Source organism: Balaenoptera ricei, chromosome 7 (genome assembly GCF_028023285.1).
Source record: "Balaenoptera ricei isolate mBalRic1 chromosome 7, mBalRic1.hap2, whole genome shotgun sequence".
Classification (NCBI taxonomy): Eukaryota; Metazoa; Chordata; class Mammalia; order Artiodactyla; family Balaenopteridae; genus Balaenoptera; species Balaenoptera ricei.
Window position 1 is genome coordinate 67,794,679 of NC_082645.1, and position 25,349 is coordinate 67,820,027.

The 25,349-nt window shown below is 36.5% G+C and overlaps 1 protein-coding gene and 1 pseudogene across 2 annotated transcripts in view; one reads left to right on the top strand and one right to left on the bottom strand.

Moving 5' to 3' along the window:
• Nucleotides 1-25,349, bottom strand: part of CWC22 (CWC22 spliceosome associated protein homolog) — a 64,423-nt gene that overhangs the window by 21,797 nt on the left and 17,277 nt on the right. Inside the window, exons 1-11 of one of the 2 annotated variants that reach the window (XM_059928257.1) lie at nt 21,727-21,747; nt 20,833-20,972; nt 15,676-15,743; nt 14,216-14,326; nt 11,389-11,628; nt 7,016-7,144; nt 5,296-5,464; nt 4,858-4,911; nt 2,487-2,622; nt 2,191-2,397; nt 2,036-2,098 (exon numbers count right to left, since the gene is read on the bottom strand). In XM_059928257.1, coding sequence (XP_059784240.1) covers nt 2,036-2,098; nt 2,191-2,397; nt 2,487-2,622; nt 4,858-4,911; nt 5,296-5,464; nt 7,016-7,144; nt 11,389-11,628; nt 14,216-14,326; nt 15,676-15,743; nt 20,833-20,859 — 1,204 coding nt within the window. In that variant the 5' untranslated portion in view covers nt 20,860-20,972; nt 21,727-21,747. Of the gene's footprint in view, nt 1-2,035; nt 2,099-2,190; nt 2,398-2,486; nt 2,623-4,857; nt 4,912-5,295; nt 5,465-7,015; nt 7,145-11,388; nt 11,629-14,215; nt 14,327-15,675; nt 15,744-20,832; nt 20,973-21,726; nt 21,748-25,349 lie in introns of those variants that run through there. The other variant, XM_059928258.1, reaches the window with a different exon arrangement.
• LOC132369063 (zinc finger protein 821-like) lies at nt 21,766-23,196 on the top strand (annotated as a pseudogene).

The following is a 25,349-nucleotide window of genomic DNA, read 5'->3' on the forward strand; positions in this document are numbered from 1 at the left end:
TAATATGAATAAATGTGATTTCTTGACATTGTATTAATGTGTCAATTTAATTTTGAAAATGTTAACACGTTAATACTTGGAAGATGTCAATAATTCAGTGAATCAGTATTTTCCAAATGACCAATGCAACATGTTATGAAATCACACATGAGTAAAAGATCCATTCAAAGTGACAGGCCAATGGATTTTAATGTTAACAAAGTATGAAAATTCGTGGATATTGTTTCAGGTTTCACAATGCAATTAAATCATTAAGAAGCTACTAGCTATTAAATATTAATTGGAATAGTATTAAACAGAAATATACACAATTATAATTCTGAAAAGGCTATTAAAATACTCCTCCCTTTCCAACGACGTATCTGTGGTTAGGCTAAATTTCCATCATATATTTCAATCAAAACAACCTGCTGCAACAGACTGAAATCAGAAACAATATGAGAATCCAACTGTTTCCTATTAGGCCAGACATTAAACTGCACAAAATATATAAAACATGCCATTCTTTTTCTTAAATTTCTTTTTGTAGTTATTTTCATAAAAACATGTAACTTATGCAAATATGTACTAGGTTTATTATTATTTTGAAATGATCTAATATTTTTTATATTCTCAGTTTTAATTTCTAATAAGTAAATGTCAATAGATACAACTCACATAAACAAAAGCTCTTTGGAGTCCTCAATAATTTTTAAGAGTGTAAAGGGATCTTGAGACCACAGAATTTAAGAAATGTTGTAATAAAGTACAACTTTCTTGGCCAACTGCCAAGAACCTAAAGAAATGGATGGGGAATTCCCAATTTCAAAAAAAAAAATAAATAAACAAAACCATACCAGGTATAATAAGAATCCACAAAATCATTTGCCGTCTTTTAGGGAGACAGTAGAAAAAGAAGTTCATAAGAAAAGAAGAAAATGGGCTTAAGGGGTTTCTCCATGTTTGGAAACTAAATTTATTAGAGAAAAAGGAATCTGGCTGTTGCAGTGAAACCCCCCTAGGAAAACAGCAACTAAAGAGAGAAACCTATTTGCTGTACCAGATTTTTAGGATAACGTATAAAATTGGAAGCTTCTTACACCTTTACCCTTCAACATTTCACTTCTAAGCGTGACTAAAGCATAGATTGCAGCAATGACAGTTCTACGTCTCTGCTCTCTCTTCCTAGGAGCTTTCACAGCTGCAAGTATCTGTCAGGTAAAATCACAACTCAAGGGAAATAAACCCATGAAATTATTATATAATTATAATATATAATATATATAATTATGTAACAGAATATAATAGAATGATATAAGTAACTCTGGATATTAGCTTTAGAAGAAAAATAATGACACACATGAAAAAAACCCCAAAAGACCCCGCAGTACCAGTGTCTAAATACATGGTCTGTGGCAATATAAAACACTGTGTTTTATTTATCCTTACACAAACAAGTAACATTTACTCTTACATCAAACAAGTAATTTGTTCTAGGTGACTAAGCTAGTAATGGCAAAAACAAAATACAAACCAGTATCTGTACAAAGTTAGTGCTTACAATATACTAATGATGTACAAATGATAAAATAACCAATTTACCCATTTATTAAGTATATTAAATACCAATACCATATCTAGCACTGTGACTGATTTTATCAGAAAAATATCAACCTGCCCTCAACAAATAATGAAGTATAGAACTTTATAATAAAGTACAGCACTGAATTGAATATTAAATTGGGTGGCAATTTAAGTTAAATAAAGGCCATTGGTAATACATGAATATTTCTTAAGAGGGATGAAGCTTAAGAGCTGCATAATTAAATAGAAAGAGGAGAGGGAAAATGAGTTAAATAATTTAGAATGAACTAATACCATGGATAAGCACTAGAGAGAAAAATAATGCATGGGCAAACAGTGAAGAGAATGGCTTCATAGAGCAAAGATTTCAATAGGTGGCGGTCAGTGATCTATACCATTCTATCAGTACTATATCGTTACATAAATTGCTTCTACTTATCCAAAGGAAATTATTTTGTAAAATTCTACATACCCTTCTTAATAGTTTTGTACTTCTCTTCATTCTCCATAAAATTAGGATCCATCTTGAAAACATCTCAAAAAAAAAAATTAAAAGTTAAGTTAGTGTTTATTTTCTATATTTACATTTGTTTGTACTCCACTTCCCAACACCCACCCCTGACTTACTAAGAACATCTTCTGGATTATAGTCATCTTCCAGAGGGAGCATATGGGTGAACTGATCATCTTCTTCAACTAAGTCAAGTCCTTCTAGGACAACAGGGTGGTCCTTGAATCCATCCTTCCTTACAGCAAACATCACTTCAATCATATACTGAACTCTTTTGTCAATTTCAGACTCATGGAGAATGTTTCGAAGGCGTTCAAATATAGCTAAGTTAAGCAGAAAGAAAAGAAAATAAGCAATACATATTACAATACTCAAATAAAAGCTCAATATCAAACCAAGGATATATACTTACCATTGATTCCTCTTGGTGACACTTGTGTTAATTTGAGACCACATTCCTTAAGAAAACCAATAGCTACTTCAACACTATCATCTGTTGGTCTTTCCAGGAGCAAAGTGAGCATTTCTAAGCATAAAACTTCATGAGCCTTGAACAGAATGAAGACACATAGAACAGAGAAAATGCTTTTACATATATTAATCTACTACTGATGGTCATTTTAAAAATTAGTAAATCTAGCTTTTGCAGTGATAATATTGTACATATGATGAGCAAAGATTTAAAATGTACATAAAAATACTCCAAATATGGGATACAATTTTTCTTTCACTTCCATTATGCATCTGTTAAGAATTTTCTGATGATTTTTCCAAAAGTCTTAATTTACTACACTGGATACAATTATATGATTTATCACCAGAAGAAATATTCTTCTTATACTCTCTATATAGGAAATATATATTAGCTATAGGAAATGCCATAATTAACCTCAAAATATAAGTTAAAAAGTCATTTACTAATTTTTAATCTGAGATATTTTCATAATTACTATATGAAGAACAGTAACATGATTCTTTTTATATCCTTCTCCATGACCACAACTCTATATCCATTTCCCAATTCATTCTCTCAGCAACTCTGTTAGCAAATAGTTCTTAAGTTACATAAATACTAATTTTCTCAGAAAATATCTTTCCAGTAATTTATAGCATACAACAACAGTTTTGAACACTTCTATTTTTAATTAAATCAAACTCTACACTGGCCATGGTCAAAATTTAGAATTTTATAAACAATGCCAGGTAGAGAGGGAATAAAGTTCTACTGACGAGCTTTGCTGTAAAAGAAAATGGACTTAGGAAGCATGTTCAAAAGACCATATATATGCCTTTTTAAAACTAGACTCTTATTTGAGATGGAGAGAGACAAAGTCCAAATCTCAACTCAGGAAAATATCCTCTTACATTTAGCACAACATCAAAAATACATACTGCCTTTATTTTGGGAAGGCAGGCGAGGCTGAAGTCTTACGTTAGGGACAGAAAACACTGCCCAGTACCACAGTTTGGAAGATGTAAAATATTTATCATTTTAACTGGTTTATGTCAATGCCAAAAATATCTCCAATATAAGTGTAATATATACTCAAACACTGAAACATAATATCTGTGCTGTTATAGATTATGAAATTAGGTTTACAGACATCTGAAATTAAGTTTCCATGGTCTTAAGTAGAAAATTATCACTGTAATAATATGACTAGGTTAAAATCTAAAAGGTTTCTTTAAGTGAATAGTGGAAAGAATTTCATATAGGAAAAAATTAAAATATTATTAAATGTTAGAGAAATAAGATTAAGTGTGACTTCAAAATTCTTCCTTATGTATAGATATAATTTAAAAAAACAACAGTATATATCTGAAGGAAAACTGTGAGCATGAACAAGAGCAATTTTACTATTTTCACGTTTAAAATGAAGCTAAATCAAAACTCTCAAACAGTGGAAGAATATAAAATAAACACAAAAACTAAATAATAAAATGATAAATTTCTGCATTTAAAACAGATTAAAATTATTTAATCTACAATATTTTATAAACTGAGTCTAAGAATATATGAATATATGCATATACTATGTAGTTATATATATGAATATACACATATACTATGCAGTTCTGGGGAATAGCATTCTTTTTAAAGAATATCAGCTATTAGGTTTTCATGAACACTTAGGTACAGGGAAAAGAAGAAATAGCAACTTTTTAAATAAAAACACATTACATGGGCTTCCCTGGTGGCACAGTGGACAAGAATCTGCCTGACAATGCAGGGGACACAGGTTCAATCCCTGGTCCGGGAAGATCCCACACGCCACAGAGCAACTAAGCCCGTGCGGTACAACTACTGAGCCTGTGCTCTAGAGCCTGCGAGCCACAACTACTGAAGCCTGTGCACCTAGAGCCCGTGCTCCGCAACAAGAAAAGACACTGCAGTGAGAAGCCCGCGCACCACAACAAAGAGTAGCCCGCACTTGCCGCAACTAGAGAAAGCCCGCATGCAGCAACAAAGACCCAATGCAGCCAAAAATAAATAAATAAATAAATAAAAATTTTAAAAAACAAAAAAACACATTACACTCTTTGAAGGAAAAATGTGTAGTAAAGTAACCATGTACAGTATTAAGAGTTAGATAAATTTGATAAAACACTTGTCCTGGGTTCCTCTTTATATTAAAAAATGCACTTATTATAGTTCTAAAATTAAAATATTCAACATACTTTTCCAAAGGACTATAAATCAAAACAAAGATGTCACTGAAGTGGCATCAAGCCTGCGGTCTAATGCCACTGAATGGAACCAAATTTTGAAAATAATTACTTACCACATTTTGGTTAATAAGATGTGCCACAAATTTTGAAGCCGTCAGACAAAGTGGCTGAAAAGAGAAAGTAGGGACAAAGTTAATCTATAAACTAAAACCAATTTTCATTTATCTACAGAGTCTCCAGTTCACTTACATACTCTCCTTAAAATATGTAACAGGCAAGGTAATTTTAACTTGTAAGAAAGTTATAAAATAAAAACTAATACATATGAAAAAGTGCCATTTCTGGATCAACAGTTACAATTCAACAGTTAAATGCCATCATTTTTGCTGCTCATTATCAGAGGCCAGGAATATTTACTAGAAAAAAGTTCTCATGAAACATGCAATTTTAAAAAGAATTCCTACATAGAAATCAACATTGCTCACTACAGTTGATACTGGTTTATTAGTCTGCCATGTGTAGCAGTCTACTTACAAGTCCATTATATATACCTTATCATTTCTCCGATAGCCTTTTCGAAAATTAAGAATTAGCCTTTTGAGGATTAATTCTCCAATTTGTGGAAATTTTGAGTTGATAATTGCCACTAATGCTGCATAAACATGGGTGAAGATTGGAGAAGCACTCTGTGCTTGCAAAACGGATCTGGATAGCAGGCCTCTGATTAAAAGAGAAAAGAAAAGGAGTCAATAATAATCACCAGTTTAATTAGAAGGAAAAAAAACTCAGTTAAAATCCAGCTATATTACTCCTCTGTAAATCATCATAAAAACTAAATCAGGACTAAATTTTCACCGCTCTTATCTAGGGGAAGAGTTTGTCTTACTAATAAATAAAAACTGATTTTGAGGAAACAATTTTCAATTTGTACATATATAAAATAGATAGATTTACTACAACATTTTTTTCAAAAAATTTTCTAAGTATAATTTCTCTTTTCCAGCTCCTGTTCATTACACCGAATCATGAATTTGAGTTTTTAACTTCTTGTATTAATTTGCTTAACTTTATCCAAAAAATGAAGGGAGAAAAAACCTGCTTCAAAAGTACCGAATTTAAAGTAAAATTTCCACTATGGGCCCATCATTCATATAAGTTAATTCTGGGATTAAAGACAAATCTGGGCGGTTTCCATCTTTAAAGATAGGTGTAAGTCTATTGTTCTTGAAAATAAAAGTGGAAATATGGAATTCTCCTAAGAGAGATAAAGACATAATCAAAGCCCTGCAAAAATAACGCTAAAACAAGGACAGGAAAATAAAAGGTTCTACCTTCTAACTCATTTTGAAATGGGCATTTTTCTACATATATTTGATAAGAGGAGAGATACAAAGTGGGCTAAATGAAGAGTTATTTTTAGAAATGTAATGACAAATAATTAATTATTGGATTGTCAAAAGGCACAAAAACAATGTCTTTATAGTTATCAGGTTTAGGTATGACATCTGAATCACTAGAGTAGAAAATGAGAAAAGAGAATTCAGCTTATAAACTGTAAGATCTTAATCTACCCTTCTCTGAGTCTGTTCTTTCTGAGTAAAATGTGAGAGCTCTTCCCTACCTCGGAGGACAGTGGCTGCCTCCTGGCTACCTTACTAACTCCCACAACCTGCTACACCTTAACTTTATATCCCCAATGTTTTGAGATGATGAATCAAGGTCATATGAAATGACATGGGAAAACAGCCCTCAGATTTTAAAATAATAAATAGAATATAGAATATGTCTATTTCCTGACCCTTTAAAATATCACAACTTCTTAAAAACCACACAGAAAATGGTTGTTATTCCCTTCTGCTTTTCTAAAATTTATTACTAATCTTTCTCATTTCGTTCACATTCCCACTTTGCTTTCATTAGAAATTAAACTGGTCTGAGGTAGCACTTTACGTATATATAAAAAAATTAAACGTTTATTATTCCTCATGAGTTTAAAATTATTGGAAGTATTCAGTAAACAAATATATGTGTAAAAATTATTATGTGACATCAAAGCTTCTCAAAAAGTAAAAATTCCACATAATCTCTAACATTGGAGTATAAGTTATTTGTTAGTAGCTTACATTTTTACAGGAACTGTATTTTAAATATTCCTTGAAACTTCCTTTGAAATGAAGTAGCATAATAAATCAATGATTATCATTCGTGTAAATATTATGTTCCTTTGAAAAAGTGCTATTAAATTCTACAAATAAAATAGCTGACGCTTACCTTCCTCTAACTATATTTTCTTGAAGAAGTTCTTGAATAATAATACCAATATTGGAAATGTTGACTTTGTTGATCAGACCATTGATGGACTTCTTTAGGGCTTCCCAGCTCATCCTCTGGTATGCTAAGCTAAAAAGAATTGATTTTAATAAAGAGGAAAACTTACTCAACAATTACAATAACAAGAGGTTATAATAACATAAAAAATATTTAGTGTTCCTTTACTTTCAACATTTTCACAAAGTGACCCCAAAGTGCAGTAAAATATATGACCATGTGGATACACAGATTATATCCTAAACCATATTTTACTCTCTGTACATGTGATACTCAGGTACAGACTAATTTCTTTTAATAACATAATAAAGTAATACAAGGATATGTAAGGATAACATTTTGTTCTTATGTCCATGAATATTGCAGTTTATAATATTTATTAGTTAGATTCAGTACATACTTATTTTACATTATAACAAGTTACTTAAACTTGTCTTCAAAGGAAATGTTTTAAAATAAAAGCAACTATTTTTTATTTTAAATTATAATATGAAATACCTAAATATAAGCCATGAAAAAGAAATTATTATTATGTCCCTTCTCAAAAGCATGACAAGAAAACAAAATTAAGTGTTTTAAACCATAAAGAAATAGAATTAATTACAGGAAAAGGGAGAGTCATACGAAATCATGGGGCTGAAAGACTGTTCAAAGTATCTTAAAGAACATCTCTATATTTAGGCAGTACGTACAGGTTTATCAGCTGAATCTTAGATGGCTACACTGTTTTTTAACTTAGAGCTTAGGTAAATTATTTAGTCTAACTGGGTTTCTTTACGATGAACTTGGTAATATCTAACGTCTTTCAAAGCTCTAAAATTCTATGGTTTTTATAATGATTTCTCTGTGGAATATGATTTCAACTTAAGAAAGTCTTAACTTTTCTTTTTTCTTATACTTCTCTGGCAGTCTGGTGAAGGTAATGAACTTCTTAGAATAATATATATAAATACATAGGATTACAAAGGATACCAATCATATTGAAACAGAGTTTTCAAAGCATGAAAAGGTGAAAAGTTTGATATAGTATTCTACGTGCTTCTTAACACATTAATAACAAAAAGTGGTGGTAGGCATGATAACTTCTTTAATTTGCAAGTAGCATAAACGGTATTTTGAGGTATCTGCAACAAATAGTCTATTAATACTATGGTCTGTTGCCTACATTCCTGATAGAAATAAATGCTAAATTAGATCAATTTTTAAAGATGCAATTTTCTTCCCATTCACATTCATGGACTGTCTGAATTCTATCCATGGACCTCCTGAAAGTTTGTAGGTTAAGAATCCCTGTTCTGAACCCTCCTACACTGTTGATGGGAATGTAAACTGGTACAGCCACTATGGAGAACAGTATGGAGGTTCCTTAAAAAACCAAAAATGGAGTTACCATATGATCCAGCAATCCCACTCCTGGACATATATACAGAAAAGATGAAAACTCTAATTCGAAAAGATACATGCACCCCAATGTTCATAGCAGCACTATTTACAATAGCCAAGACATGGAAGCAACTTAAGTGTCCATCCACAGATGAATGTATAAAAAAGATGTAGTATATCTATACCATGGAAACATTGCCATTTCCAGCAACATGGATGGACCTAGAGATTATCATACTAAGTGAAGTAAGTCAGACTGAGAAAGACAAATAAGATATTATTATCATAATATTATATCACTTACACGTGGAATCTAAAAAATAATGCAAATAAACTTATCTACAAAACAGAAACAGATTCACAGACATGGAAAACACACTTATGGTTACCAAGGGGAAGGCGGGAAACGGATAAATTAGGATTATGGGATTAACAGATACACACTACTGTATACTAAATAGATAAACAACAAGGATTTACTGTATAGCACAGGGAACTATATTCAATAACTTGTAATACATAATGGAGAAGAATCTGAAAAAGAATATATAACTGAATGACTTTGCTGTATACCTTAAACTAACACAATTTATATTTAATCAACCATACTTCAATGGAAAAAAAAAAAAAAAAAAAAATAAAGAATCCCTGTTCTGGAGTGGTATACCAGGTATACCAAGGAGGGGTGGTGAGAAAGAGTATTTTATCACTGACATTGTCCTCAGCAGACACTGAAGATAAAAAGCAGACTGACTTGCAGTTAATTTCATTACTGTTTCTAAATTCTCTATAGATTACACACTCCCTTACTGCCTGCATCCAAGGTGGAAGACTCCTCCGGCCCCCTAACCCCAACCGTTTAGTATGCTACTGTCTAGAGTAATAAGATCTATGGCTTAACAATTAGCCTGATCAATAAGATATTGCTGATACATAATCACAAACTCTCCTATTGGTCAACAGATGATAATCAAGTACACTTGTACTTCTTAATTAGGAAACCTACACTTAACCTGATTTAGTATCTACTGAAAGCAATGACTACACTTCTACTTCTCCTGTCCCTTTTATAGCCTATAAGCAGAGTTCAACTGTATATAAAATTATCTTCCAAGAATCTGTTTAAAATTGCATATACTGTGGACTCTTCTCTGCCCACTTTATAAGAAAGTCAGACTTCGGGATTAACAACAATGTATCCGGTCTTTTACAATTAGGATTGCTTTGGACTGGATTGGAGACAGTGAACACTTCTCACTAATGCCGCCACTACTGCCTCCAGTAAGAGCAGAATTCCGACATGATCATGAAACTCCCACAAACCACAGAAGGCATTTCCCAATCCCTTCTCAACATACCACTCCAGGCATCACTACCAAGTGCCAGAATATGACGCATAGAGAAAAACTTACTTATTAGTTTTAAATTTAATGTCATTTAAATGCCCCCCTTCTAGCTCATAAATTTTTTTAAAAATTAATTAATTAATTTATTTATTTTTGGCTGTGTTGGGTCTTCATTTCTGTGCGAGGGCTTTCTCTAGTTGTGGCAAGCGGGGGCCACTCTTCATCGCGGTGCGCGGGCCTCTCACTATCGCGGCCTGTCTTGCTGCGGAGCACAGGCTCCAGACGCGCAGGCTCAGTAGTTGTGGCTCACGGGCCTAGTTGCTCCGCGGCATGTGGGATCTTCCCAGACCAGGGCTCGAACCCGTGTCCCCTGCATTAGCAGGCAGATTCTCAACCACTGTGCCACCAGGGAAGCCCTGCTCATAAATTTTTTAAACTTTAATTTGTTTCAAATATTTATACTTTATTTTATATAAATGACATTTCTCCTTCTAGCTAATTCTTGCAACAAATTTAGATTTCATTTATATAAGGTTCTCAAGTACTTTCAAGTTGCCATGAAAATACCCAAGAAAGATGTGGGAAGACTTTCTTGACTCACCTGGAATCTGTTTTTCTTAAAGCATAGCTATCTTCTATCCCAATCTTTTTCTTGACTACCTGGCAATTGAATGATCACTTCAATCTTGGACCACAGTTTTCCTGGTTATCTCATTCCACTACAGGAAAAGGCCTTGAAAACTTAGCTGCACTTTCCTACATAGTTCCTCTTCATCCCAATTATTTTGCAAAGGGAAGAAAAGGTACTTAAAGGTTGAATGGTCATATATGAATTTTGATTGTTTGCCTTAGTGTAGCAAAAAACTATAGTCTAAGATGTTATGGTCTAAGAAAAGGAGGGAAAAGAGAGAACTGTCAACTGTTTCAGAGGTTAGTACAGGTGTTGGCAAACTACACCCATGAGCCACATTTAGCCTACAGCCTGTTTTTTGCAAATAAAGCTTTATTGGGACAAAGCCATTCTCATTTGTTTACATATTTTATCTATGACTGTATTCACTACAACGGCGAAGGGGAGTAGCTATAACAGACAGAATAATGCACAAAGCCTAAAATATTTACTATCTGGCCTTATACACAAAGCCTAAAATACTTATTGATATTATCTGGCCTTTTATGGAAAAGCTTGCCGACTCCTGGTTTGGTACAACTGGAAAGATCCATTTTAGTTCTGAAATATCAATATTACTCTTGATTATCGACGAAAAATGGATACTACTAATAGGCATGCATGCAACTACAAAAGGAATAGCTTGAAAACAGGAAAGAAAAAAAAGATAAGCGATCTTTCCTCAAACTTTTCCATTCATTCATGCAAAAAATAAAGAGCTTATGAGCTAATGTCAGGGAAAATAGTAAGCAGAGCTCCAGTGGAGCTTCTAAAGGTAGGAAGGAAAGAAGTCTAATTTGAGGTCTCTATCATTGTGGACTCATGCAAATTCTCAGCAGCCAAGGTTAATTAGAGCACAGATGATTTTTTTTAAATGAGGGTATCACTGCCTTGTATACTTAGTGATATTGACATGCCTGTTTTTATCTGTAATCTGTTCTTGCATCATCCTGAGCTTTGCAGGAGGAATATATGCTCCACCAGTGCGAGTAAGAAGAGGATCCAGCTCCTCTTTCTTCTTCTTTGCAGTAGGTTCATCCTGAGCAGAGGAACTCTGGGTTACCAATGGTTCTGGGCTTCTTCTCCCAGGAGATGGAGATTTCCGGGACCTTTTCCGATCCACATCTCTTTCTCTGCGTTTTTCTCGGTCTCTACTTCTGTAATATATTTTGTTAATGGAGAAAAGACAATACAAATTACATTCTTAACTGAACTGCATACCAAATGAGTGGGACCATTTGGGGGCCACAAATTCAGACAAGGAAAAGTGGTTAAGGAAGTGCCTCACAGAGAAAATGTAACAAACTAGGTCATCAAGGCTTAACAGGATTTACATTGGGGGCAAGGTAGGAAGGTGGGAGGGGGAATGGAGGATGGCATTCTGCAACTAGTAGAAGACAGAATAACTACTGAAAAGCTGAGCAAGGGTATTTGGGCCAGAATAAGTAGAAACAATAAAGAATCATATATAACAGTAGTTGGAAAGATAAGTTCAAGTCAGACTATGAAATCTTAAAAGACAAGCAAAGACTTTAAGTTGTTTATCCTGGAACTGACGAGGAATCTTTAATGTTAGTTTCTGAGTGGAAGAGTGACGTGAAAATAGTGTTTTAAGATGACCAATTGGCCTGTGATGTACATGATAAGTTGTATAAAGGAGAAACCAGAGTTTATCTCCAATAATGGCAATTTAGGAGTAAGAATGTTATAATAAACTGTAACATTTGAAATTGTTTCTTGATAGAACTCGTAATTTATTATAAATCTCAAAATATCAGAAGCTTCTGGTTGAGACAATGTGAAAAAATAAACCATTTTCTAGCACAATAACTTTTCCCTACTAATGCAGGTGACTATCCTTTTTTAAGTTAGCACTTTTAAAATGATTAGGGTATTTAATGTTCCCAAACTATCAAGAATGAGCAAGAAATAATGCGTTGCCTTGCTTTTTGCTATCTTTCCCCAGAGAAGAGTCTGTCCACTTGGCTGTTTATTACTTATACTGCCTGGAAACTCAGATTATTCTGCTCATGCTTTGTGCAACCATGAGTTATATGAATACAATAAATAAAAACAAGTTTCATATTATCACTGCATTACCAGGAAACCACTCAACAGAATTTAGCTAAATCTAGAGGGTATATCTGAGATAATATGTCTTAATAAATGGAGAGACAGAAGCAGTCACCTACCCAGGCAGCTGTGGAGGAACTCTTTAAAACCGAAGTATAAAGAGACCTCAGTGATTGCCCCATGAAGACAGAGTCTGTACCTACTAAGACAATGTGAACAGTGGGGGAAAAAAGTGGTTCCAAACAGAAACCCCAATTAGTCAAAAGCAGGTGCTCTGAAATCTAGCCAGAGATTTGTAATTGAGTTGCTTCTTACTGTAGATGTAAAATGTTCCAAGAGAAGAGCAACAGAAGGGATTTACTGACACTGGTTATGATTCTTCTGAGAAACGCCAGGTAAGACTGCTCACTGGCTGGTAAAATCATGTCCTTACATGATTATAGTGTTTGTTCCTTTAGAGTGCAGAAGTAATATTCTTCTGAGTCTAAACAGAAGTATTTCTCTTCAAGTGTTTTTGTACTACAGCCTTTATATTCTACATAATACACAACCTGCTTACTTCACAGTGTGACTGTGTGGATCAAATGAGACTTTATATACATACAGTGGACCAAACACAGAGTTACAGTGAAGTAATACAGTTAGGGCATATGGAAATAAACATGGGCTTTGGAGCCAGAATTGAGCTCAAATCTCAGTTTCATCATCTACTAGATGGGTAATGGCAACCTCAGGTTAGTTAATCAGTTCAGACCCCAATCCCTTACATGTTAAATTGTGAGATACAGTACCTAGTGTGTAAGAGTTCTGACAGTATTTGAGAAGATACAAGAATACCTAGCTCACCAATTATGGTGGTAGTAGCTGCTCTTATTAAGGTGTCATTAGGGTAACAGCAGATGAACCTGGCTTTTGAGGTTAATCTAACATTTAAGGATTGGTTACATATTAGAAAGTAAGTAGTGAGAAGGAAATTTTGGCTGCAGATATCAAATAATGTGTTTGATATCTCCAAACTGGAGATATTACTTCTCTACTCCAAACTGTGGAGAAATTTGATCAAAATTCTAGTGGGTTATAGTCTCAGTAGTCATGGAGTGGATAATGTGAGAGAGACATCAAAAAGGATATAGAACTAGGTGAACAATAAAACATGGTAGGCAAGTTTTTGAAACTGGATGACTAACAAGGTGGGAAATCAAGTTCTTCAAGACTCAAGTAAGAATAATTTATACTTAGATAAAAACTGCAGACTGCTAACTTCATTCTCAATGTCCCTCTGCCATTATGTAGGAAAGTATATTAAGATCACTCTATGTCATATAATATAAATGGCTTTCATTCAGTAAACAATCTCAAAAACTCACATAAGCCAATTCCTCATGTAGTACAGTATAATGAATAAAAGCTTGGGCTCTAGAGTCAGAGAGACCAGGACTTGCCACTGATACACTTCTAAAACACAAACAAATGACTTAACTTCTCTAAGGCTCATTTTCTTCATCTATAAGAGACATATATTTACTGCAATTAGGAGTTAATTCACATTAAGTCCTTGTTAGAAAGCCTGGCACCTAAAAACATCCATTTAATGCTAGCTGCGATTATTATTAAGCATAAAGAAAATTTAAACAAATATATGTTTCTATAGTTAAAATATCCAATACTAACCGTGACTCCATGCTATCATCATAAGAACGTCCTCTTCTTGAATGCTCGTAGTCTGACCTGCTATAATCAAAGTAATCTCTATCCCGAGGGGATCTTTCTTGTTCCGTGTATCTAACACATAAAAGAAGAAAACCAAAGTTTTAAGTTGAAAATAATGATGTTATACTTAGGAAAAGTCATATATTGGTAATGGCAACATGACTCTATGACTGAACAAAGTCTTATCAAGTGGATTTCAACAAACAGCTTATTTTGTTGACACCTATTCATTTAGTCGTGATGATTATAAAAGCTTTCAGCTGGTGTGCAACAAAACAACTCCTGGAATTCACTTAACCAAACCTGACACCCTGATTCGTACTGTCCTTAGTAAAAGATATATATCTGCATATCATATATAGTTTAACATGAAAAAGGCTATCCTCCAAATGATTCCTTTTGCTGAGTCGGCTCATTTTACCAAAGTACTGAACAAATGACATCAGTGTCATTGGTTGGCCTCCATAAAGACCAGTTTAACTCTACTACAAAAGACTATTTTTATCAGCTGCTATTCTTGAAATTATATTATTAGATATCTGTAAGAATGCATTGAAATTATTAGCAAACAGGGATAGAGAGTATAAATCTGCTATTTGAATCTTAGAAGTAATAAAATCAGAGAACCTTAAGAGAAGTTAAGCACATACACACACGATAGACACAGTAACATAATCCATGTTTTATATACGTATCTACAATTAATTTATACACACACACACATACATGTGTGTATGTCTGTAGAGAGATTTAAAAAAATATATATATATAGGGAGGAGGTGATCGTAGATGCATACCACAGTGATTAACGTGATGCCCATAAAGCAAAGGTTTTTAGAGACAGCAGAGTGGAATATGAACAAAGTACACAGGGAATAAGGAATTAGACAAATGAAACAAAGTTTAGAGGATGCTTCTCCTTTCATAAGTTATTTTAATGGTTATAGCTTACTAAGTGAAATAACTAAAGTCCTACTATGAATGCATGATGAACAATAATGGTAATATTTCTGGATCTTTGATCTTAACACAATTATGGTAAGATATATATAAAAACATTTTGAAAACTTATAGAAAGAGCTATGTAAATATAAAGGATAGTATTAACAGTAAAAGCACTTCAGAATAATGTGATTTCAACTCACCTTTCCATTTTATAAACTTTCATTCTATTTAGTATCTGAGATATTAAAATTATTCCCTTTCACCTAAAAAATTTCATAAAATCTAGAATTATTTACTAGAAATTCCTAGAACAGCCATTCAAGGATGATCTGTTCTCAAGCTCACTCAATAATATTGCCTGTAAAACCATCAAAAAGAAGTTGTTTACCCTAAAATTAGAAATCTAAGCGCTAGATAATTTCTTAAACTCATTATAAAAAATTTAAATGGTATTTGGAACACATAAAACTGTTTACCTGTCTTCTGGAGAGGAGGTCCTCTGATATGAATTATAGTTTTCCCGTCTGTCATGACTAGAAGAATGCTTTCAAAGGAACAAAAGAGGGGGAGGGGGCATTTAAAAATTCTGTTAAAAAACATATAGACAATGACAAATGTATCTTGGAAAGCTGGAAGTGCTTTAAAAAATTATTTCAAAATATTTTTTTAACCATAAGAATAATTTGTATTACCTAAATAGTATATAAGATAAAACAAAATTTTCAGGTCATCCAAGGTAGATGTTTGTGGTTTTCATTATAGATCAAATACTGTTCTTAACAAAAAAACTCAAGGTAGAAGAAAATTCTCTAATTTTTGATGCCACTTAGTTAATATTTTATTCCTGTGTAATAAGATATAAATTTACAGAACATCATTTTTTTTTATTAATTTATTTTATTTATTTATTTTTGGCTGCGTTGGGTCTTCGTTGCTGTGCGTGGGCTTTCTCTAGTTGCGGTGAGCGGGGACTACTCTTTGTTGTGGTGCAGGGGCTTCTCATTGCGGTGGCTTCTCTTGCTGTGGAGCATGGGCTCTAGGTGCGTGGGCTTCAGTAGTTGTGGCTCACAGGCTTTAGACTGCAGGCTCAGTAGTTGTGGCACACGGGCTTAGTTGCTCCATGGCATGTGGGATCTTCGCGGACCAGGGCTCGAACCCGTGTCCCCTGCACTGGCAGGCGGATTCTTAACCACTGCACCACCAGGGAAGTCCCTAGAACATCATTTTTATAAAGGCCTTTCCTGGTGAAAAACAAGACCAAAGCTTTCCTTTGGTGAAAAACATGACCAAGGGCCAGAGATTTTCTAGCAAGAGGTCACTTCTGTAGTTATGCCCAAGTCTTTTATAACATTGCACTTACTTTTTTATCTCCATTAGCTTATAGAAACCACAACATTAGTCCAGGTTACTAAATCTGGATAAAATAAATAGCTAGAAGAAACTGACTCTAATGTATTTATGAAAATTCATTTTTGTTTTCAGCAAACAATATTTGAGTGTCTGATATGGCACGTATGGCAATATGGTAGGCTGTAAGGATTTAAAAAATATGACTTGTAAAATATAGCTCCTAAGCCAAATCCTCTGAAAAATAACAGACATACAAATAAGTAACTTCAGTGTAACATGAGATTGAAGATATGTCACGCTGAGACAGAGATATGAACCATCCAGTTTAAGAACATATCCTAATTTAAAAGTCCAAATATAGTTAAGAAGCCAAAATATTTATCTCTATAAATAGGTAAATTTTTTAAACCACTGGTATAAAAACATTCATATTGACAAGCTTATTTTTAAGAATTAAAGTAATTTTAATTAACTGAACTGTAAGAAAGGAAAAACAGTATGTTTTCAAAGTATCTTAATCTTGAAATCTAAGGAAAAATAATTCAAATAATGAGTAACTTGTTCCACATACTTACATGCTTCCCTCCTTAATGGGAAAAAAATACATTTAAAAATTGAAAATTATACTGCAAAGAAATGTAAACAAGCTCCAACTTCCTCTTATGTTATGACTATCTAATTACCAGCAGTGTGAGTATAACATTATCACAAGTAAACTGCCAATATAATCTTCTTAAGTATTGCATTTTTTGAATGGCATACACTAATGAGACTAATGCATGTTGGTGAATAAACATGTGATGAAATTTATAATTTAAAGTAGCCAGTCTGGCTGTATTTCACACTGAATGCAAACATCTTAAAATCCTGTTTCCAATGTGTATAACTTTTAAGAATTATTTCACTGGGCAGCTTAATTAAATAGAACTGTTCAATATATATGATAATAGGTTTCCATAACACTTGACATCTAGATCCTAAACCAAATATAGAGCACAAGATTCATTCAATTCATGGTAACACTAAACACGATATTTACTTATTTATTATAAGACACAGCCCTTCCTGTCTAGACACTCTTGCGGATACAAAAGATAGGAAAAACCTTCAAGGAACTTAAGATCTTATGGGAGAGAGACGGTTATAAAGATTTCTACAATTAAACACATCAGATTATATATGAGACAGAGAAGGGGAAGGAGGGAAGGGAGGGGAGAGAGAAAGAACAATAAAATTGCACTGTCTACTTTTTCTTGTACAAGGCATGACAATTATTTTAACTACATTAGGGAGCAGGCCTCAATTCTGTGCTAATGATTTTTAACACGTCTACGCAGTATCTGTTGTGGGTAAGAGGGAGAAACCAAAAATACTGAGGTCGTGAATCAGGATTTTGTAAATATGATCAAGTTAACAAATGACTGGCACACTGATAAAATGACTGGCATAACTGATAGTTATGTTCACACACAACTGCCATTCAAGTATTTTATTGGAATTGCATATCTAAATAGTTTATAGTTTATGGTATGGTATAAGGTAACGAAATCACTAGTCAGTGCTAACAGGAGATCTTGAGTAGGAACAAGCACTGTGGTACAGAGTACTGAGGGTGACAGTGAGTAAAGGGGAACCTGAACTGGGCTTCGGTAGGTTTTACTAAGTGCAAAATAATTTCGAGGTGTGATCCAAATAATAATAACCTAATTTCCCTATTTCCCTTATCACAGAGTTTAGATTCTAAGAGCAGTAGTTGAAAGTAACATATTGTTGAAATTACCTTTAAAAATTCTCTAAATTGTTCATTAAGCGAAGCAAATATGGTACACAGTGCAGTCATCTGTAGTCTCTGACGATGTAGAGAGAGCAATATGAGGAGGTGAGTGGAGCAGACAGCCTGTGTTCAGAGGCTCTGAGCATCCGTTAGGCTCAGGGAACAAGTCTTCAAGAGCCGGAGGGAGGAGGGGCTGGAAGAGTTAGGGAGCTTGCTTCCAGCTGGCTAAGGAAGCTACGGGAAGGCTCAATAGAAAAATAAGGGATCCTCAGCTAAAGCCTCCTGAACCTTACAGATGAGGTCTCAGAATGTCAAGAGAGGATCTGAGCTTCACCTGAGGTAAGAATGGGCCCAAACCAGCTAGTGGACCTGCTTATAGCCAACAAGATGGAGAGAAGGAGACAAACTAAACTGGCTGGAGGGCTGAGCCACTAAGTGTGAAGGGCTTGCTGATTGAGGACATCCCTTCCTAAGCTGGGGGAATGCCCCAGAGGACCACAAGAGGGAAACGTGGAGAAGCACAGTCTAAGAGAAACAGGACGAGGATTCTGAGAAAGACTAAACACTTCTCCTTTGGTGTAAATGTTACAGAGTCTAAATCTCTGTGCTCTTGCCTAACACGGCTCAGTCGAGAGCCAGTTCCTTACAAGCTCTCCTTTCTCCTTATGTCCCCAGCTCCTAACACAGTCTGCCACCTACTCGGCCCACAATTAATTGTTTAATTAACTGTCATTGGACCAATCAGTACAAGTCCCAAAGAGGCGGATTTCAGAACACTATATGAAAGTATCTACTGACAGATGGGGCCAGCTTCAGGGACAGTGAGCCCCCTGCCAAAGGAGCTATGCAAGCACAGCCTGGATGTCTACCCAGGAGGGAGGCTGGAGAGTGGCTTCTCACACTCAAAAGAAGCTCAAAGAGATGGCAGCAGAGCCTGCCTTGGCCTGTAAGCATATCGATTCAGTTTATTAAGCATTTACCACACCCCAGGCCTGGTACCTGGTGCCTGCTGTTAAGGAGCTCCCATCTACTCACACTCTTTAAAGTAGGTTTAGGGGTGCAGAGGTGGTGGAGGAGGGGAAGGGACAAGTGCCGGTCTTTACAATCAAATAAAAATCCACCTTTCCGGGCTTCCCTGGTGGCGCAGTGGTTGAGAATCTGCCTGTCAATGCAGGGGACACGGGTTCGAGCCCTGGTCTGGGAGGATCCCACATGCCGCGGAGCAAGTGGGCCTGTGAGCCACAACTACTGAGCCTGCGCACCTGGAGCCTGTGCTCCGCAACAAGAGAGGCCACGATAGTGAGAGGCCCGCGCACCGCGATGAAGAGTGACCCCCGCTTGCCACAACTAGGGAAAGCCCTCGCACAGAAACGAAGACCCAACGCAGCCAAAAATAAATAAATAAATAGATAAATTAAAAAAAAAAAAAATCCACCTTTCCCTTTACTGACTCCAAGACCCAGGAAGTGATGTGCCTGCTTGTATGAGCAGATCTGTGGACTACACAGATTGGCTAGCAGATCTGTGCAGCTGAAAAGAAAAGGAAGTAGAGTGGTTTGCTTTCCTGCCAAGTCCGCTCACAGGCAGAGGAGCAGTTCTGAAGCAGATGGAGTTACTGGTTCCTGTGACTGCTCTGACCTCCTCTACTATTCTACTTTTCTCAGAACCTGCTCCAGCCACACTAGACTCTTCACCTTTGCCTCTGTTGTCCCCTCTGCTTGGCACACTCTTCTCCCAGACATCTATGTGGCTAACTCCCTCATCTCCTTCAAGTGTGTGCTCAAAAAGGCCCCTTTTCACTGGGCCCTCCCTATGAAAAATTACATCATTCCAACGCTACTCATCAACCTTACCCTACTTGTTTTCTCCATAGTGCAAGTCTAGCATTTAATACTCTAATATACTATATAATTCACTTACATATTTAAGTTTATGATTTTTCTTTCTCCCCCACTAGAATGCAAACCCCGTAAGATTCCTGTTTTATTCACCATTTTACCCAAAGTGCTTAGAATAATCACTGGGACATAGTAAGAATTCAGTGAATATCTGATGAATAAATAAATGTAAAATGTCTAAAGTAAAGTACAGCACAGAATAAGGAGCTCATTTATGCATATGCAATATGCAACAAGAGGTTCACTTGTAGACAGACATGTAGGAACTGTGACCAACTGAGGAAGAAGATACTCATCTTCCATTTCATGCTCACGCAGGAAAGAATGCTCTTTGAGAAGAATGGTGGAATTTCCCACTGTATTTCTTTTGCCTGTGCTCACTCACATGCACTTTCTTGATTCACACACACACACACCCTGTATGTTCTCTCAACTGCCCACTTGCACATCTGGCCAAGTATCTACATTTGAAATTGTGTTAAGTTAAATGTGTGTATGACGCAATTCTACTGTCTGGTTCTAATGTCCTAATTATATAAATGCATTTTTGTTTAAAGGGTAGATTACTGACTACAAGTTTATGTTCTTTATTATAAGTTTCAAACACTTACCTTTATTTGTGCCACGCTACTTTTCATTTTCTGTTGCCAGTTGATCTGATATGTCAAAGACTCCTTAAGCTGGTCCAAATAACAAGTACCGAACAGTATGAATTCCTTGACAGTTTAGTTTTACTGTCTGCAAATGACACCTATAAAATATGCCAAACAAACCTTTGTTAACACTTATAAAATGTGTGTAAAATAACAACATATTATTTCCACACAATGGACATTTGACCACCTTATTTTTCTTAATAGGCAAAGATATAATCAATAATTAAATGTAAGTTCAAAAACTCTTTAAATAGTTCCATTTAACAATGTATAAAAAACATGTATTAGTAGAAAAGACTGAACAAAAGAGCAATAACAAAGGCTTATTAAACACCATAAAGTATTCTAATACAAAACATCCAATGTTTCGATTTAAACTAAGAATGAAATAGCCAGTGTTCTTGTAGTAATTCAGAAATATACACCACATGGAAATATAAGGTGCTAATGCAGATGGGGATGTACACAAATCACTAAGTCAAGAAAAGTTTCCATTACAATGGTTAGCATGCTATCTAGGTTAGTAAAAATAATATACACCAGATTAACTTGTCAATCTATAAAATATAACTGCAATCTAAAGCACATCATTGCTCAGGGACTCCCAAAGTGGAGAGAGCCAAATAAAGGAAGCCCCACGGGCTAGATATACTCTCTCAAATCTCTGACCACCGCTGAACCAATACATGTACTAAATAGTGTCCTCCGGAGCTGCCCTCTGCCCGCCGGGGCCAAGTCCCGGAGAGCCCTGGCCCGGCCGGCCCGAGCTGCGGCCCAGGGCCCATTGTCCGCCGGTCCGTCTGTCCGGAGGCGGGGCCCAGGGACCCGGAGCGCCGAGGCGCCGGATACCTGGGATTCAGGCGAGTTTACTTTGCTCCGTGGGAACTGCACCAGAGCTGGAGATATGATAGAAGGCTGCCTGAAAGCTGCTTCCTTTGCCACTTCCTGTGGAGGCCTGTCTTTGCCATTTGCGGTTTCTTTCTTCTTTGGTCAGCACCTTGCAAGGAGGTAGTAACATCCAGTCGTGAAACTGGGAAAAGCCAGAGCTCTTGGATCAGGGAAACATGTCCCGTCGGAAACAGACAAATCCAAATAAAGTCCACTGGGATCAAGTATTTGCTGGGCTAGAAGAGCAAGCCCGCCAGGCGATGATGAAAACTGATTTTCCTGGAGACCTTGGCAGTCAGCGACAAGCTATCCAACAACTAAGAGATCAGGACTCCAGTAGCAGTGACAGTGAGTGTGATGAAGAGGAGACCACACAAGATGAAGTCTCTTCCCACACATCAGAGGAAGACGGAGGGGTGGTCAAAGTGGAAAAAGTTAGAAAATGCAGAACAGCCTGTTGGTGGGAACAATGTGGTAGAGCATGAGGTCACGGAGAATTTGAATTCTGACCCCTTACTTGGACTCTGCCAGTGTCCCCTCTGCCAGCTAGACTGTGGGAGTCGGGGGCAGCTGATTGCGCATGTGTACCAGCACACTGCAGCAGTGGTGAGCGCCAAGAGCTACATGTGTCCTGTCTGTGGCCGGGCCCTTAGCTCCCCCGGGTCACTGGGTCGCCACCTCCTAATCCACTCGGAGGACCAGCGGTCTAACTGTGCTGTGTGTGGAGCCCGTTTTACTAGCCATGTCACGTTCAACAGTGAGAAATTTCTGAAGTCCTTAATATGGAATCCCTACCTCCAGCCCACAGTGAGGGCCCCTCCAGTGCTGAGGGGAAGGGCACTGCCTTTAGTCCTCCAGTGTACCCTGCTGGAATTCTGCTTGTGTGCAACAACTGTGCTGCCTACCGGAAACTGCTAGAAGCCCAAACCCCCAGTGTACGCAAGTGGGGCCCTGCGTCGACAGAACGAGCCTCTTTGGAAGTCCGGCTGCAGCGGCTGGAACGAGAGCGCACAGCCAAGAAGAGCCGGCGGGACAATGAGACCCCCGAGGAGCGGGAGGTAAGGCGCATGAGGGACTGAGAAGCCAAGCGCCTGCAGCGCATGCAGGAGACAGACGAGCAGCGGGCATGCCGGCTGCAGCGAGATCGGGAGGCCATGAGGCTGAAGCGGGCCGATGAAACCCCGGAGAAGCGGCAGGCCCGGCTCATCCGGGAGCGGGAGGCCAAGCGGCTTAAGAGGAGGCTGGAGAAAATGGACATGATGTTGCGAGCTCAGTTTGGCCAGGACCCTTCTGCCATGGCAGCCTTAGCAGCCGAAATGAACTTCTTCCAGCTACCTGTGAGTGGGGTGGAGTTGGACAGCCAGCTCCTGGGCAAGATGGCCTTTGAAGAGCAGAATAGCAGCTCTCCGCACTGAACCACACCCTCCTGCCTGCCTTCCCACTCAGCCGTCCCCAGGGTCCTGTCCTTGCTGCCGGAGGCAGGTCCGAGTTTGTTGCAGGTGGACCTGTGTACCCCTTGCGTATGGGAGCAGGATGATGGGGTCAGGAAGGACCCAGCTCAAGGCAGCTCTGGATGAGGGAGCAGGCACTCCGGACACGATTCCCCAGCCCACTGCTGCAGGGCATGTGCACAGGACTCTGGGGCCCCAGTGTGGCCCTGGCCCACGCCCACCCCACGGAGTTGCGAGGGCAAATAAATTAATTTTATCTTTAAAAAAAAAAAAAATAGTGTCCTACTCAGGATCACAGGACTGAACTGAGATGTGAACAACTGCTTAAGAGACAGAATTTGCAATTTAAGCCTAATCAAATTAATTGCCTGAAGGGTCACCATTCCTCAGAGGAATGTACCAGAATCCAAAGCCTTAACATAATAGTAAAAATGTCCAGGATACAATTAAAAAATAACTCAACTTATCAGAAAGCTGTGGCCCAATCTTAAGAAAAAAGACAAAGGAAACCAACACTGAGACACCAACCCAAATGCTGAAACTAGTATACGAGGTTTTTAAAGCATACTCAAAAGTGCAAAGGAAAACATGCTTGCAAGGAATAAAAATATAGAAAATTTCAGGAAAAAACCCCAAACAAACACAAAACAAAAAATGAACCAAACTGAAATCCTAGAACTGAAAAATATATGAAGCAAAAAATTCAAAATGGAGATAAAGTCAGAAAGCTTGATGTAAGATCATTAGAAATTATCCAATCTAAAGAACAGATAAAAAATTTTAATGAACAGTATCAGGGACATGTGGGACAATTATCAAAAGACCTAGTGCATGTGTAATTAAAGTCCAAGAAGGAAAGAGAGAAAGAATGGGATAGAAAAAATATTTCAGGAAATTACAGCCAAAATTTCCCCAAATTTGATGAAAGGCACAAATTCACAGATTCACAAAGCTTGGAGAATCCCCGGCAGGATACACGTAAAGAAAACCACACTTACACACATAGTCATATATAGTAGTCAGTAGTCAACCACAATGCGAATTTGCAACAGGGGAGAAAAAAGAACCAAAACTTCCAAGGCCCTGACTTTTTTCTTAAAGTACTTAAAAAAGAAAATTTGTTTGTATTTTTTATTTACATTTTATATTTTTGAACATATTGTTAGGGGGTCAGCCATTTTTAATGATCTCGGATGACCAAACCAGCCTTCAGAGCGTTCTCTCTCTTACTTCTGACTTTACTTGTGGTGTGACCATGTTCATTATAATCTCAAAGGAGAAAAAAAACCTTGTAAAAAAAACAAAAACCACCACAACAAAAAATCTTATTCCGAGCATTCCAGTAACCTTTTTGTGTATGCACTTAGCTGTACTGTAAGAAGTTCGTTTGTATGAGATGGTTAAAAAGGCCAAAGATAAAAGGTTTCTTTTTTTTCCTTTTTTCATCTATGAAGTTATTTATTTTTTTTGGCCTGTTTGATGTATGTGTGAAACAATGTTGCTGAAAATCAAAGATAAAGAGAAAATCCTGAAAGCAGCAAGAGGAAAAAAACAACATACTATGTAAAAGGAAATAATTCAAATTACTGATGACTTCTTATCAGAAACTAAGGAGACCAGAAGACAGCAGAATAATTTTTAAAGTGCTGAAAGAGTAAGAAACTGAATTAATCTAGAATTCCAGCAAAAATAATCTTAAGAATGAAAATGAAATAAAGACATTTACTGATTGAACAAAGCAAACAAAAACAACGAAGAGAAACTAAGAGAATGTATCACCAGCAGACCTGCACTATAAGAAATCCTAAAGGAAGCTCCTCAGGCTTATCGGAAATGATATGAGATGGAAGTCTGGATTTTCAAAAAGGAATGAATAACACTGGAAATGGTAACTTTCTCGAGAAATATAAATGACAACTTTTTCCTTTATCTAAAATACACAGGTTTGTTTTAAAGCAAAAACTACAATGTCTAGAGAGGGCATAGTGTATGCAGATGGGATATATATGGACTAAAATGGACCTACATGAGGCAAGGTTTCTGTATTTTTTTCTGAAGCAGAACAATACGAACTCTAAGAGGCCTGTGAAAAGTTAAGGCTATATAATGTGTTCTCTAGAGCAATGACCAAAA